Raw genomic sequence first — 17,879 nt, forward strand, 5'->3', positions numbered from 1 at the left:
TCAGTACTTTCGAATGTCACCAGTGATGAATACTGAAATATTTTGAAACATTTTATTTTATAAAATAGTTTGACAGTCATGTATAACTTATGTGTATTTCTTCTATGGGTCTGAATTGCAATTTACTAAACTACTTTAGGATCATGGATTAACTGTCCACAGAATGGCCAAGGATGGTGAGTTGCCAAAGAATCTTGGGTGCAAAAACCTTTCTCTGGCATCCTTCCACTTAAAGAGGGAGAGAAAAGTATAGGGAAGAGAAGTATGCAAGAATTAAGTAATAATTTGCCAGTGTTTTTCTGGCTCACTGGTCTCCTTCCAGGGGTGTTCTGATCAGATACTGGAACACTTCCCTGTATTTCACAGCAGGAGAGGCAGGGAGTAATGAGGCTGGAATCCAGTAGTGTGTAATTACCTTTCTAATTGGAGGAAGGGAAGCACTTCTGAAGGCGGTCTCCTTCCTTAATCCTGAAAAATTTTGTTACTTTAAAATGGAGTTAATAATGGGTTTTGATTTGGGGACGGGAAGCTATGATGCCATAGATTTTTATTATTCCATTTTTTTATAATTATAATATGAATGATTAGCAAATGTTCAGTTTTGAAGTTGAAATTACTTTAAGCATGTATGAATGTATACATACAATGTTTTGTATCATCAATGTTGATACTAGCTATTTAATATTTTTAAATAAGCATTGGGCCATTTTTGTAGGAAATATTTTACTTTACTAATGATGAAAATGCCTTCTATTTTTGATGCTTCATGGAGAATTTATTTGGTTTTATCAGTGCTTATTTCCCTTGGGTGGAACGACAGTTCTGATTTGTTAATAATTCACTTTTCTCTCTCCTTTCTAGTCTCAAGCAGCAGTAGACGGCCGAAGTGATGTTCCTCTGAAAGAAAATGAATATGTGATCAGTGAGAATACTGGTTAGTATAGCTCACAAAACACAATCAGTTTTTTCCTTTATTGATTTTAAAATGATTGAAACAACAACTTAGGCTTCATAAGCTGCAGAATTCCTTTAGCAGCTTCATTGTTTCTTGTTGACATGTATGTTACCCTACTCCATGATTAATATTAGAAAACATGATTAATAAAGCTCTGACAGGGTATTAATGTTCAATTATTGCTTTGTTGATAATGTCTGCTTTTCTTTTTGCAGTGACTCACAAGGATGGAGTTTTCAAATCACAGCTGTCCAAGCTTATCATAGTTGCTCGCACAGGACATGATGAACTGTAATTAGAAGACCATTATAAGTAACCATTGAAATAAACCTTAAATTTTATTACTGTAAATTCATTACCTTAATTCAATTATTGGAAACATTTTCATCCCCACCCTTGTATTTTTCATTTTGATTTTCTCCTTTAATGACAGAGCAGAATTAATGTGTATTGTTGCTTGCTGTTCTATCAACCATCTTAAATGAAACACATTTTAGTTTAAAAGTGATCTTCTGTAAATGACAAATGTTCTTGTTAATCTTTCAAATCTTGAAGAGATCCTTGGTCCTATCAGGGTGTCTCATTTCAAACACAAAAAAGGGAAGAAGTAACAGAGCACTCTTGGAAGATCAACTGTGGCCATTCTACACTCAGTCTTGCACTGTAACAAGGACCTTTGTTAAATCCTGTAAATCTGATTAAATATCAAAATTATAAACTGAGCATAATGTATGCCCATCTTTACAACACTGATTTTTTTTGTATTAATGCAGGTATATTTGATTAGTTAATATACACTGGGTGCTGTTTGAAAACCAAAACTGAAACCTGTCTACAACTGTAAGAATGAACTTTGACTTGGTGTTAACTTATAGAGCTTATCTGTACAGTGCTGTTGTTGAAATGCAACATGATTCTTATGTCTGGAAGTCCTCTACTTTTATATTAGGTAACAATTGTTTATGGGGACCATATGCCTTTATATTTTACAATCAATTGCAAATAATTTGGTAAAAGCTTAATGTATCATCTACAGTTAACCTTGTATTTGGTTTTGTTACAGACCTATGCCACAAGGGGAATAAATTACTGATTTCAGTTCATCTGTACTTTTTCTGACTGCTTGAATTTTATTATTTGTCAAATAACTTGATGTGTTTGTAGCACAGTATATGAGCTTAAAGTATTGAATTGGATAATTGTTAAGGGATTCTTGACAAAAATGTAACATTTGAAAGAGTGATCAATGGAGTCAAAAGAAATGAGAACAAATTAATCAGTAATGATAACACATGTGAACAGTAATAATTGAATATTGAAAGCTAAGATAAAGGCAACACTAAATGCATCAAGGGAAAGGATGGCAATGTGGAAATTAGAACTTCGGAAAATTGAGACTGTGGGAGGGTAAATATGAAGCAAAGTTCAAATAACAGAAGAAATATGAGGATTGAGGTTTAGTTGAAGGAATTTCGCATAAACTAAAAGCTGAAAAAGAACAAAATGGGAGAGATATTCAATAATTACTTCGCCTTTTTATTTACTAGGGAGCCTAGCAAGGTGGTTACAAAAGTTGAATCAAATATACTATTAAGATAAGTGATTATGGTGGTGCATGTCAAATTTAGAACAAAAACATGGTCATGATGAATTGTGCTTGCACATTAAAAGTTGGGAATGAAAATGCAAGAGTAGAAGTAGATGTAAAGAGAATTTGAAATAGAGAATTGATCCTGGGCTTTAAGTTACTATAATAAAGTTTATTTGTAGAAGTGAACCAAGCCATTCAACGAGTAGAATTAAGAATATGCTGGTGCAAAACTGTTGTAGACTATGGGAGTATTCCACAAGCTGCAGTGCTGAGACTACATGTTTGCTATGTGCATAAATGATCTGAATTCTAGAATTAGAAGTTCAATTTAAGATTGATAGATGGCATCAAATTGGAGGAGGTAATTCATATGGAGAACTGTGATTTGATACAGCTGGTATTTGTGATCTTATAAGTTCGTGGTGAAGTTTAATACTGGACTTAAATACAAACATCTTTGACAGGAAGGATATTGAGCCCTTGATAATTTAAGCACAATAGAATAATAGAGCACATTGTGGTACAAATATTTAAATTGTAAAGTTGAACTTACAGTTTGCTAATGCTTTGCAATTACCTGGTTTGCTGCATTAACTACCCATAAAATCTGGTCTGATGTTCATCTAAGTCACAATAATAGATACACACAATCTGCCTAAACCAATAACACACAAACAATTGTACTTGTTAAAACTGAATGCAAAGACCTATAGAAGTCTCTAGAACTTGCTAAGGTGTCCACTATAAGAAAAATACTGAACAAGAAAAATGTTCATGGAAGGATACCAGGGAGGCAACTATTGCACTCCAAAAAAAAAATTGCTCCATGTGTCAAGTTTGCAAATGACCACCAAGATGTTTCACAATGCTTCAGTGAACAGATGAGATAAAAATTGTACTTTTTAGCAGAAATGCATACAGTACTGCTAAGTTTGGAGGAAAAGGGGCACTGCACACCAACACCAAAACCTCATCTCAACTGTGAAACATGGTAGAAGGAGCATCATGGTTTGAGGCTGCTTTGCTACCTCAGGCCTGGACATCTTGAGAGAACAATGAATTCAAAATTGTATTGACACTTTACAGGAGAATATCAGGGTAACAGTCTGCCATCTGAAGCTTAATAGAAGTTGGATGATGCAACAAGGCAATAATCTGAAACACGAGTAAGTCAATAACGGTTTAAGAAGAAGAACATTTGTGTTATGGAATGGCCGAGTCCAGATGTTAACCCAATTGAGGTGCTGTGGAATGAACTGAAACAATTTTGTATGGAGAAATGGTCTAAAATTCTTCCTTGCTGTTGTGCAAGTCTGATCAGCAGTTACAGGAAATGTTTGGTGGAGGTTATTGCTGTTAATGGAGGTTCTACCAGTTATTAAATACAAAAGTTCAGGGACTTTATCCAGCCTGAGCTGTGAATGATTAAACAAGGTGTTCAATAAAGACATGAAAAGTAGAATTGTTTGTGTGTTATTAGTATAGGCAGATTGTATTTGTCTATTATTATGACTTAGATGAAGATCAGACCACATTGTATGAGTAATTAATGCAGAAGACCAGGTAATTGCAAAGGGTTCATAACCTTTTCTTGCAACTGTAAATGAAGCATGTTGATTTCTAGAGATTCCATAGAACAGATAATTCAGAATTGAGTATTGTAGAGCAATTAAACCACTGTTAATATTTCTGATAGTCAGGTTCTTAGAAAAGGGAAAAAAGGCTATACTATAAGATAAATTTTACTGGAAAATTATAACTGAAATGCTGCATTTTTTTCCTGACCAATTTGTGGAGCTTTATCGCTTGACGAAAGGTTGGGATTGTGACTAAGGCTCATAAGTACTACTTCTAAATGGTTGAAGGTGGTGATTATTTCACATCCAGAACAAGTGATCTTTTTGTTCATCTTGGTTTCTTGTGCCTTTAATTTTGTTTTGTTTACAAATGATTGTAAATAATAAAATAAAGTATTAATGGCACAATGCCGATGTTTCTCAATGCTTGTGCCAAGGTTTGACAATGTGTTTAAGGAGTTAATAATATAAAAAGGATTTGAGTTTATTTGGTGTCCTTCATGTCATTACCAAATGTTTTCCATCAAATTACATTTAAGTAAGGTCATTGTTATAATGCTGGAAGCATGACAGCTAATTTGTTTCCAGCAAACTCCTAAGGACACCAATATGGTATTGATTCAAAAATCTGTTTGATGTTAGTTTAGGGATAAATTTTGCCCAGGACGTCAAAGAAATTTGCTCTGCTGGAAGCTGTTTAATGCTCACCTGTGTGGGCAGAGAGATTAAAATGCAACTGTTTGGATTATTTTTGAAGAAGTCTTTAAGATGATGAATGAAGGAAACCTGTTAAATATTATGTGCATAAATATTGTAGCTTATCCCTTCTAAACTTAAATCATAACATTTTAATTAATGAATTGGTTCAACTTGGATTCCTCAGGGACTGACCCTATGCTTACTCATTTTACTCATTTTGATGAGAACTTAAGCTCAGCAAGTTGAGAGCTGACACCAGCATTTCTGCAAGGGTTAAGATGAAAGTCTAATAAAATTTTACAAGAAGTTTTAGTGCTTTAGGCATGTGGAGCTCAAATGGCAAAAACGTGTTAATCTAGAATGCAGTTTTACACATTTTTGTAGAGCAGCACTCAATATGACTCGGGAATAATGTGGCGAAATCAACTGAAAAGTCTGAGCTTCACTTGAAATTGCACGTCAATAGATTATGACTATAAAGGAGAAGCTAGTTAACATTAGTAAGAAATTGTGTTTCAGTAGAAGTGTACACTCTGTTACATCTCTAAATAAAAGAAAAGAATTGTTAGACACCATGAATCAATAGTCAAAAAATTGTCTATTGCTTGGGTTTTAGAATAAATTTAAGAACCAGATGCTGGCATTTACCTCTGCAAGCAGCACAAGTGCTATGCTCACCTGTTCAGCTCCTCCCTCAACAGCATTCAGGGCCCTAAGCAGTCCTTGCAGGTGAGGCAACAGTTCCCTGCAAGTTTGTTGGCTCCCACTATGTTGGTGAGACCTGACATAGATTGGGGTATTGCTTCATCTAGCACTTTTGCTCCTTCAGTAATGACTCCCATTCTGACATGTTGGTCCATGGCCTCCTCTACTGCCATGATGAGGCCACTCATTTGGAGGAGCAACATCTCATATTCTGACTTTGAGATTCCAAGCATGAAAATTGATTTCTTCAACTTCTCCCTTCTCCCCTCTCCCCCTTCTCTCCTTTCTCATTCCCCATTCTAGTTCCTCTCTTACCTTTTCCCTTCTCCTCACCAGCCTATCACTTCCCTCTGGTACCCCTCCCCTTTCTCCCATGGTCCACACTCTTGTCATATTAGATTCCTCCTTCAGCCCTTTATTTTTTTCACGGTCTGAAATGCCGACTCTTTGTTCCTCTTCATAGATGCTGACTGACCTGCTGAGATCCTCCAGCATTTTGTGTGTATTACTTTGGATTCACAACATCTGCAGAATTTCTTGTGTTTATTTTACCCCCTGCCATTAGTTTTATGAATAATACAATAATACAAATGGCCCATGAACATTATCTCATTATTCCCCTTTTCACAATATTTATGTATACTTTTATAACTTACAGTAATTTTTATTTCTTGCATTGAATAAACCTAATTCTGATTACTTTAGAGCAATAAGAATTTAAATATAATTTGACAAATCTATGTTGATTAAGTAGCTGAATAGTGCAATATTATTCAATTTCTGCCTTGTTTAATTGACTGGAAGGCTTGGGAATGTGCCGTTAAACATTAGACCATTTCTGGTTGGCATAATGGGTGCATTATTATTTTCAACTTTAACAGGGAGTAGGACTATTTCTTACCTGGAACAAAGTTTGCATCACAGTACATTGTATCCTTGTTAAAACTTTTGATCTAGAGTAGTATTGATTTTTAAAGGAAATTATAAGGTTATTTTTCAGTATATTATTTTGCCCTTGCGTCTCAAAAAGATATCAGGCTATATGTATTGGGAGGTGATGGGGAGGAAGCATTTAGCTATGAAGGTCTGACAAGGTGTTGGACAAACTTGGTTCATGAATTGGTCTTGTCCTGTCCATAAATTTTAAGTTTATGAAGTGGTACCATAGAATAGGCATGAAGTCAGAAGGGTAATGTGCCAATGCGTAACAAGTATATAGGGCCGCACATCTCACACATGCGCATGAAATCCCCATTCATCATCGTTCTGAACCAGAACGATCCTAATAATAGTATGTCAATAAACAAAAGTTTAGTTAGATCGCAAGTTCCATATGGGCACTGATATGCAGGAAAATTAGAGGCCCTGGTAGAATACAGTGTTAATTTTCACATAAAGAATAAATTATGAAGAGTAGTTAGATTAACATGGTTCATGTTTTGAGTTTACAACATTGTTTAAAATTACAAATATGAAACTCCATTTAGTAATTACAAAGAACCTATTATGTCTGCTAAAGAATGCATCATAAGGCCAAAACCTTACAAATTAAAGTTAGACCCTTTAGCAATTAAATTTGAAGCCACTTTATCAGACACAAGCTAGTGGAATCCAGAGTTGCCTTTTTCCAGAAAGCTGTGAATGGTGAGTCAATGTAAACTTTGACACCGACTGATCTTTGTTAGGAAGAGTATCAGGAGGTATGGAACAAGTTGTAATAATTGAAATTGAAGCACAGAACACCTTTGATCTAATTGAAAAACAGGTCTGGCTGCTGGATTTGACTGTTTTCTGGAGGCTTTATATTCTGTTTGGAACTGTCACTTTAATTATATTTATTTCCTCAATTTATTATTAGGTATACATTGAGAAGCTTTCAATAATTTCTGCTACTTATTAACCTTAGCTGAAAATATATGCCCGGTATGTTGAATGGTCATCTATGCATGGAGCTGAAAGAGATGGGGATATTTTAAATTGATTTTTGCATCTATATTCCCTTGGAAGACGGACACTAAGTCTATAGAACTGAAGCAAAATAGTAGTGAGATCATGGACTATATACAGAAGAGGAGATGCTTGCTGTCTTGAAGCAAATTAGGGTGAATAAGACCCCAGGGCATCTCAGAGTATCCCTTCAGACCTAATGGGAGGCTAGTGCAGAAAATGTAAGGGTCCTGGCAGAGTTTTTTTTTAAATATCCTTAACCATAGGTGAGGTAAAGGGTGAATGGAGGATTGTTAAATTGTTTTGTTACTTAAGAAAGATTCTAAGAATAACCCAGGGAATTAAAGGCCAGTGAGTCTGATGTCAGTAGCGGGTAAATTATTGGAAGTTCCTTTAAGAAACGGGATTATATATAGGTATTTGGAGGCCTGATTAGTGATCGTCAACATGGCTTTGTGTGTAGTAGCTCAAATTAACCAATTTTGTAATGTTTTTTTTTTGAAGATGGTGCCAGAAATATTAATGAAGGAATGGCAGTGTACATTGTCTACATGGAATACACACAAAATGTTCGAGGAACTCAGCAAGCTAGGCAGCGTTTATGGTCGAGATCCTTCATCAGGACTCGAGAAAAATGATGAGAAGTTAGAGTAAGAAAATGAGGGGAAGGGAGGAACACTCAAGTGTAGCCTGTTGGGGTCACCTACTGTATCTGGTGCTCCCAGTGAGGCACCCTGTATATTGGTGAGACCCGACATAAATCGGGAGACCGCTTTGTGGAGCACCTACACTCTGTCCGCTAGAAAAGGTGGGATCTCCTGATAGCCACCTATTTCAATTCTACTTCCCATTCCCATTCTGACATGTCAGTTCATGGCCTACTCTACTGCCCTGATGAGGCCACACTCAGGATGGACGACCAACACCTTATATCCCATCTGGGTAGTCTCCAATCTGATGGCATGAACGTCGATTTCTGGAACTTCTGGTAATTGCACCCCCCCCCCCTTCATTTCCCATTCCTGTTTCCCTCTCTCACATTACCTACTTACCTGCCCATCACCTTCCTCTGTTGCTCCTCCCCTTTCCTTTTCTTCCATGGCCTTTTAAACTCTCCTATCAGGTTTCTCCTCGTCTGGCCCTGTATCTCCTTCACCAATCATCCCCAGCCCTTTACTTCACCCCTCCCCCTCTCCTGGTTTCACCTATCACCTACCACCTAGTATTTCTCCTCCCCTCCCCCCACCTTCTCCTCTCTGACTTTTCATCTTTTTTTCACCAGTTCTGATGAAGGGTTTCAGCTGGAAATGTTGACTGTTTACACTTTTCTATAGATGCTGCCTGGCCTTCTAAGTTCCGCCAACATTTTGTGTGGTTGCTTGGATTTCCAGCATTTGCAGATTTTCTCATGTTTATGATTGTCTACACAGACTTTAGCAAGGGCTTTGACAAAGTTGAGCATGGAAGGCTAGTCAAGAAGGTCCAGTTGCTTGGCAATCAGGATGAGGTTGTAAATTTGATTCAACATTAGCTTCACAGAAGAAGCTGGAGAGTGATAGTAGATGGTTGTCTCCCTGACTGGAGGCCTGTGCTAGTGGTGTGACACAGGGACTGGTGCTGGGTCCATTGTTATTTGTCACCTATACCAACAAACTGGACGATAACGTGGTAAATTGGATCAGCACATTTTGAAGATGACACCAAGATAGGGACCTAGTGAATAGTAAGGAAAGCCACCAAAGCTTGTAGTGTGTTCTGGGACAACTGGAAAAATGGCTGCAAAATGGCAGATGGAATTTAATGCAGATAAATGCGAGTCATTACACATTCGGTGGACAAACCAAGGTAGGACTTACATAAAGTGAACTTTCATCAATTAGAGTATTGAGTGCAGGAGTTGAAATTTTGAAATTGTATAAGACTTTGAGGATAAACTTATAGTATTGTGTACAGTTCTGGTCACCCCCCATCCCCCTATAGGAATGATATCAATAATATTGAAAGAGTGCAAACAAATGTTACAAGAATGTTACCAGATCTTGAGGGCTTGAGTTACAGAGAAACTACAGGGAAACTTTTTCTTAATGTACAGTATTTCTGTTTTTGCACATTTTAAAACATCTATTCAATATACATAATAGATTTACAAACATTTGTATTTATTTATTATGGTTTATTTTATTTGTTATTATTATTTTCTCTCTCTGCTAGATTATGTATTGCATTGAACTGCTACTGCTAAGTTAACAAATCTCACGTCACGTGCTGGTGATAAAACTGATTCTGATTTTGATTCTGAAGATTGAATAGGTGACTACATTATTCCTTGAAGCATAGGAGAATGAGGGGAGATTTGATAGAGTTATACAAAATTATGAGTGGAATAGATACGGTAATTGCAAGCAAGCATTGAGATTGGGTGAGACTGGAACTAGAGGTTATAGGTTAAAGGTGAAAGGTGAAATAATTAAGGGGATCTTCTTCACTCAGAGGACGGTGCCAGTGTGGAATGAGATGCCAGGGAAACTGGTAGATGCAGGTTCAACTGCAACATTTAAGAAAAGCTTGGATAAGTACATAGTTGGGAGGGAGTATGGATGGCTATGATCCAGGTGTGGGTCAATGGAACTAAGCAGAATAACAGTTTAGCACTGACTAGATAAGCCAAAGGGCCTGTTTCAATGCTGTAGTGTGTCATGATTCTGATTTGATATGAAGTGGATTTATACAGATGAAGGAGACTAATTGATTTCTGATTAATAGTTTACGATACATTTTAAAGCTAAATCTAAGCAGCTAATGAGCTCTTAATTGATAGTGTAGAGAGTTGAGGCCACATCCTTAGTGGATTATGAATTTGTCCAATAGTTCAACACAATGCAGTGCTTATTCAGCCTGTGGGTCTGCACCTCTTTTATTGGAGGTCCATGCCTGTAACTCTACTTTTCTTTTGCGTCCAACAATCACTATAAATATTTTTGGTCTTGCCTCCATAATCTTATCAAAATTTTGCACACCTTGTTGAAATGAATTAATCTGCTCTATGTCCACTTGATTCAACAGATAACCTTTGCCTTCTCCTCCATCTGTCTTGAGAAAATTACTATTTCCTTATTGTTTAGTACACTGACCAGTTGAGTTATCTACAAATTTCCAAGCAGTTCCTTCCCTCCAATCCATTAATGTATTGTTACAAACATGAGTGTTTCCAGTATGCTACTTCAGATGTCCATGTATATCCCCCTTCAGTTTAAGCAACAGCCATTCACCAAAATACTTTTTGTTATGTGACAGCCAATTCTTAATTTGTGCATTTTATCCAATGGGTTTCAATTTTGATATTGCTGCTGTTTTTGTTTATTATGTATTGCAATAATTGTTGGGAAAGGTGCTTATGCAGTTAGGAATGTGTTAGTCTGAGATGTGGTCCACAATTAAGTAGCCTGTAAATATTTAACATTAATTCCTCTTGTTGGTTGCTTTCCAGGCACATGCACTAAGAAAAAGTACTTTTGTAACAAACACAACCAAGGGTACTGGATGTAGCAGGAAAAACCAATTCTTCTCCTCCCCTCCATTTCTTTTTTTTTTGCTTTCATTCTAATCAGAAATAGTTCAGCTGTATTAACACCAATTTATGAACTGAAATGGGATTAAATTACTTGCTTGTGTTAAGAGATAACAGATTAACGTGTTACTTTTCGAATGGGGTTTTAAAATATATTTGAATTACTTACCTTCTTGAGGTCTCCTCTGTCTTGCTCTATTGAATGCTCCAAGATGTCAGATAATTTAATCCCATTTGATTGATGTTTGGGGAAATTGTTTCCAAATGTACAGTTCAAACTGTAGTAGAGGTAGGCTTCCTGACTGTTGATTGGGGATGTTCTGGATGCGATGCTGTTGTTACATTTGTTGTGGAAATGTTGTTGTTACAGATTTTCAGTGGTCTTTGATGAAGGCTGGGACTGAGTTGTGATCTGGTGCAGCAGCCACATACATTAACATTGCATGCTTTTTGCTGTTGAACAGGTTGCTCAGGTTTGTTTGTGGAGCTGGTGTAACGGCCAAGGGGAAGAGAGTTTGGTAATGGTTTGGCCTCATCATCATCTTCCAGTTGATTTTGTGGCACCCACATTGGAGTATCAGAACTTGCACTACACTTTTCACAATTGCCCTCCAGATGGTCCGTAGTTGAATGTGTTCCATTGTGCATGAGAGTGCTGTTTATGTTGTAATTGTTATTTGTATAAAATGACTTTGCTGAATTTAACACCCTGACTGGTGTCCTCCTTGGGGGTGGTGGTGGGGGTTTGGATTTGCGAATCACCGTTAGGATAGCAGTTGATGTTGCCGTAGATCTGATAATCAGTTTTGGCCTGTCTTTAGATTTCTCCAGAGTAGACACTGTTACTCCACTAGAACTGCTGTCAAGGGTATCACTTTTGTAACTTTCATTTGTATCATCACACAGGTTTAGATTAGAGGTCAGTTGGTCTATTTGTCCCACCACCTGTCAGAAAGGAAGGGAAAATATTGTCAATCTGTGCATATTGTCTTACAACATAAAAGGTAGCCATCCAATCTACTGGGTGTATGCCAGCTCTCAAGAGCATTCTATTATTATCATTGTCCCACTTATTTCCCTGTAACTTATTGTGTCTCTCATGACCATCACTTCCTCCTGATTCCTGTTACGTCCCTCCTTTTCCATTCCCATTTTTAAGTATCTCCGCCTAATTCAATAGCCATTCTAGATATCCTTAGTTTGCTTTTCATCATGTTGGAAACTTATTTGATCTGATGACACCTCAGGAATCACAGAATATGTCACTATCCCTTAAAACCAGTGATGCAAGGTGAGGAGCAGGAATACTAAACGTGTGCCCAGTGCTATCCAAAGTGAGATCAAAGCAAGCACAAGCTGTTACTCTGCACTAGTATGCACAGAATCATAACTGCAACTAATTGGGTGGACCATCCAGGATGCATACCTAAAATGGGTGTGGCTTAATGTCACAACTACTGTTGTGTTAACTGTGCCTTAACTTTAGAAAGGGAATAAAAAGTTACTTGCAGATTTTGCACTTGTGTGACCATAGGTGGACTAGATCTGTCAATTCCAGCTAGTTATTTCTTTCTTATGCTACATTCTTGTTCATTCTTGGGAGAAGTAGTGATGCAACAATTTGGTTGTGGAGAGTTCATTAATGATGAAGGAAGAAAATATTCTTTGTACATGGATTGTACATATTGGACACTAGGTGCTATAATGAAGGACATGTCAAATTGGCTTGAGAAGGATGTTTCAGGGAGAAGTGATGATTTTGGTTTAGGTTGGGAAAATATCATCAAGTATTCCAGTTCAAAAGGTAGGTACCCAGATTCAGAAACTAAATTTTAAAAAAACAGAGCCACTAGAGTTACATTTTTACATAAGAAAAGTTTTACTTTCTGTAAAAGGTCTATAGCAAAGATTTGCAAGATTAGTTCCAGGGATGGCAGGTTGGTCATTGGAGGAGAGCTGTGGAGACCGGGACTTATTTTTGAATTTGGAAGAATAATAGAAGACCTCATTAAAATGTACAAAGCTTGACAAAGACTTGACAGGCTAAACGCAGAGTATGTTTTCCATGTATGAAGAGTCTAAAACCAGGAGCCGTTTCAGAATAAGTAGTAGACTGATCTGAATAATGTTCTTTAAACTTTGGAATTCTTTATCCAGGTGGGCCCTGCAGGCTAAGTAACAGAGTTGATTCAAAGTGGTCAATAGATTTCAGAATATTAAGAAAATCAAGATTTATGCTGATGTAGCAGGAACATGGTGCTAAGATAGATTTGCATGAGTTTATTGAATGGCGTAGCAGACAAAGAGATTTTGTCAAATGCCTTACAAAAGTCCATACAAGACCATGAGACATAGGAGCAGAATTAGGCCATTCAGGCCATCGAGTCCACTCTGCCGTACCATCATGGCTGATCCCAGATCCCATTCAACCCCATGCAGCTGCCCTTTCACATTCTTCCTTACTTCTGTTCTGAAAGGTTGTCCCTCAATTTTGAGGTTATGCCCTCTAGTTTTGGATACTCCCACCGTCCTCTCCACATCCACCTTTTCTAGTCCTTTCAACATTCAAAAGTTTTCAGTGAGATCCCCACGCATTCTTCTAAATTCCAGACAGTGCAAGCTGAAAGCTGCCAAATGCTCCTCATACGTTAACCCCTTCATTCCTGGAATCATCCTCATGAACCTCCTCTGAACTCTGTCCAGTGGCAACACATCCTTTCTGCGATAAGGGGCCAAAATTGTTGACAATACTCCAATTGCAGCCTGACTAGTGTCTTATAAAGTTTCAGCATTATCTTTTTGTTTTTATGCTCTATTTTCCTTGAAATAAATGCCAACAATACATTTTCCTTCTTTACCACAGATTCAATCTGTGAATTAACCTTCTGGGAGTCTTGCACAAGCACTCCTAAGTCCCTTTGCACTGCTGATGTTTGAATTTTCTCCCAGTTTAGGTAATAGCCTGCACTATTGTTCCTTTTACCAGAATACATTATCCTACATTTCCCAACACTGTATTCCATCTGCCATTTTGTTGCCCATCCATCCACTTTGTCTGAGACCTACTGCAATCGCATTGCTTCCTCGACCCTACCTACCCCTCCACCTATCTTTGTATCATCTGCAAACATTTCCGCAAAGATCAACTCCACTATCTAAATCACTGACAACCAATGTGAAAAGTAGCGTTCCCATTACTGACCCCTGAGGAACACCACTAGTTACGGGCAGTCAATCTGAAAAGTCCCCCTTAATTCCCACTCACTGCTTCCTGCCTGTCAGCCATTTCTCTATCAATGCCAATATATTTCCTGTATCACCTTAGGATTTTATCTTGTTAAGCAGCCTCATGTGAAGCAACTTATCAAATGCCTTCTGAAAATCTAAGTAAGTGCCATCCACTGCCTCTCCTTTGTCCACCCTGCTTGTTACTTTCTTGAAGAATTCTAACAGATTTGTCAAGCAAGATCTCCCTTTACAGAAACCATGCTGACAGATGGACAAAGTCCACACCATACCTTAGTCATTCTTCTTCGCTACCACCTCCAAAGACCCTACCACTGATGTACGGTTCACTAGACTGTTGTTACCTGACATTAGCTATCTGTAATGCTTCTGGCAATTCACTGTGGATAATGAAGGTGCAAAAATCTCTGTCAGGGAACTTACTTCCCATAAGATCCTGGGATAGATCTTATCAGGCCCTGAATTTATCCACCCCTCTGCAGTTCATGACTTTTAACATTTGCTGCTTCTTAATAGTGACCTACTTCAGATTGTTCAACTACCCTTCTCTGAACTCATTGTCCTTCCTCTTGGTGAATACAGAGAAAGACTTAGTGGCTGAGTTCATATAGATCTTGGCTAGATATAGAAATCCCTGTAAAATGAGCAAGTCGTAACATAAATGTTCAACTCAAAGTTGTATTATAATTGAAAATGTGTGATGTTGCTGAATCTCCTTTAAAGTAAACCATTCTTTATGATTTTATTAGTAAAGGAATATTACTGAGAAAACGGAATAAATGGGCAAATTTTAATGTAATCAGACCAATAGCTTTGTGTTTTATTATTAAAAGAGATGATTAAAGGTGAGAAAAGTGTTTGGAACTAATGGTTAATGCTGAACGTCTTAAGCACAAAATGAAGTCCTAATCTGAGATGGTTGGATAATGAATATAAGGGATATTCTTTTAATTTGAAACGCTATTTGTAACTTACCCAGGATAAAATGAAATAACTTCAGAAGTAATGGACTCTTTTGAGGACATCATTAAAATGTATTATCCTGAGATATTAAACTAACTTAATTCCATATGTGTCGTCAATGCTTATCAAATAAATACCTTTGTGGAAATAATAAATGTTTTAAAATGTTCCATATATTGGTTTTCCAATCTAATCAATATTCCATGCTGCTTTTGTAAAGTAGAAGTGTTTCATAACCTCAATAGTTGTTAAATCGCTGAATATTCAAAATTTAGTTAAATAAGCAACATAATATGAGAAATTTAATTACTAAATGAGCACTCACTGCATTTTGACTTTATCTCACCCATGCCCATCTTTAATTCATTTTTGTATTTTACAGTGAAGAATGTCTGTGCTATGAAATTTCATAAGTTTTGTTTCAGTAATACCTTACATCCACCATTCAACATATTCATTTTGAACTTCTTACTTGCAAAATGATGATTATGCCAAACAGTGAGCTGAAAGTAACTTGATTCAAGATAACTTCAAACAACTTTGGCATTGGATTCAGAGGGGGATTTAGAATGGAAAATATCCTGCAAATCCTAGGACAGAATTCTATATGAATTAAGAGACAACAATGTATTATAGCAACATTATTTAGTACTTGCATTGAAACTCACATTATATAAGTGATGTCTAATTCGCCCCTACTTTAGTTGGTGGAATAGTGCAATGGTCTTATAAGTGAATGAAAAGTTGCAGACCTCATCAAACTGCTTGGTACAGACTAATGCTCACTCTTTTCTACTCGACTAGTCTCAGGAAAACACCTTCCAATACACCAATGTGGCAGTTTTCTATTTGTTATATTAACTAATCTGTAGCACTCTCTGTCAAAGTGATGATTCCATGTAGAGGTAGCTCTCTCACATCAACAATCTTAATTTTAATTGTGGGGGAAAAATAGGGTCCTTTATTGTGCATCAGTTTTGGACAATATGCAAAGGGACTTGCACCACAACCTGATGATAAAGAGCTACAGCAACAAAGTTGGTCCCTTTGTCTAAATACATATACCATTTACAACCAGATGGGTGAATTAGTGGCATTCATAGGCGGGTACAATCTAACAGCCATTCTTGAGAAACAAACATTAGGAATGAAATCTGTTGTGATATTTAACTTTTGTAAGAGATAAACTAAATAGAAGAGTGGTGGGCAGTCCTGATATTAAAGAAAGGGGATAACAGAAAAAGAAAGGATCATAGTTCAGGAAATCAAGTAGAACTCGCTGGTGAAAAGTGAAACAAGATAGGATAGAAAACATTGGCAGTTGCGTATAGACATCCAGATAGGAAAAAATAATGTTGGATGCAACATATATTAGGAAATTATAGAATTATGTGAAAATCATGATGGACTTTAATCTATATATTTGAACTAAGCATGAATATCAAGAGTAGCAAGGTTATTTATAGGTTGAGAGGCTGTGTGTTTAATGCCACAGATTTCTGCGAACACCTAGAGAATGAGAACAATCTATTTCAATTAATTAGGTAGGATCAAGTTAGTATAATTCACTGATAATTCATTGTATAGGCTGTAGAGAGGCTTCAGGGATATAGATAGGCCAACTATATGAATGGCGAGTGGAAAATATTGTTGAAAAATGTGAGATTATAGAGATTATATAACATAGAAAGATTTTTTTTAATAGGAGAAATTGAATGGTATTGCTGTGCTTCTATCAAGTCGTTGAAAAATAACGTGCAAGTTCAACAGGCAAAATAAGGGAAATAGTTGGCACTTATTGCAAGAGGAGAGACACTTCAGTTATACAGGCCCATAACTCTAATTTTTAGTAGTCAGTGTGCACAAAAATCTTATGTTGTGCAAATTATCTTCCTGTGACAAAAGTATGTGCACACTCAATGCACACATGGTACAATTTATGTAGGTTTACAAAATATTTGACATAAAACTGCACAGAATAGCAACAAAATAACATACATATTTAAGTCACTCAGTTATTTTTTTCTCTCTCCTGTCTTTGGCATTTACCCATTCTTTGTAAACTCTATCTAGACTAATAGAACTTAAATGCGATTTACTTGCCAAATGGTGCTTCAAAAAGTCAAGTTTCCAAATATCATCCCACTTTTTTCCACTGGCAAATTCTCCAGCAACTTTCGGATCACGACAATACCAACAGATATACCAACAGTTTCTGAATCATACATAAGTAATTCTCGTAGCTGAACGTCCATGACCTCATGAGCTTTCGGTGTAGCGGTTTCTACTATTTTGTTAAGCCACTCAACTTTAAGCAAATTTGCAATTCTTTTGCGCTTCACGCCCTTCGCTTCTTTTGAATTCAACCTAGTGAATCAATATTTTTTTCAATAAAAACTTAGTAAGCTATCTACAGGATTTGAAACAGATCTTTGTAAACTTTACGATATGAACACTGTCCGCCAAAGATGGCTGCTGCCATGATGCAGCTGTACAAACTGGAACAGGAAAGGGGAGGTGATGTAAATTAGTGATGTGCATTGTTGTATTTGAAAATGGACTAACTTGTTAACAGAAACATTTAGCTAAAAGATTATTTTCAATAAGTGTAATTATGAATTACTACAT

At 36.8% G+C, this 17,879-nt stretch overlaps 1 protein-coding gene and 1 non-coding gene across 2 annotated transcripts in view; one reads left to right on the forward strand and one right to left on the reverse strand.

The window, feature by feature from the left end:
- Positions 1 to 2,064, forward strand: part of mydgf (myeloid-derived growth factor) — a 29,653-nt gene extending 27,589 nt beyond the window's left edge. Inside the window, exons 5-6 of the mRNA XM_059991568.1 lie at positions 862 to 934; positions 1,171 to 2,064. Of these exons, the coding sequence (XP_059847551.1) occupies positions 862 to 934; positions 1,171 to 1,250 (153 nt within the window). The 3' untranslated portion in view covers positions 1,251 to 2,064. The remainder of the gene's footprint in view (positions 1 to 861; positions 935 to 1,170) is intronic.
- A 4,642-nt stretch (positions 2,065 to 6,706) lies between these two features.
- Positions 6,707 to 6,808, reverse strand: LOC132406596 (small nucleolar RNA U13). Its single transcript, XR_009516201.1, has one exon. It is a non-coding gene; the product is annotated as a small nucleolar RNA U13 (small nucleolar RNA).
- Between the last annotated feature and the right edge of the window lie 11,071 nt (positions 6,809 to 17,879).

This window comes from Hypanus sabinus, chromosome 16 (assembly GCF_030144855.1).
Source record: "Hypanus sabinus isolate sHypSab1 chromosome 16, sHypSab1.hap1, whole genome shotgun sequence".
Lineage (NCBI taxonomy): Eukaryota > Metazoa > Chordata > Chondrichthyes > Myliobatiformes > Dasyatidae > Hypanus > Hypanus sabinus.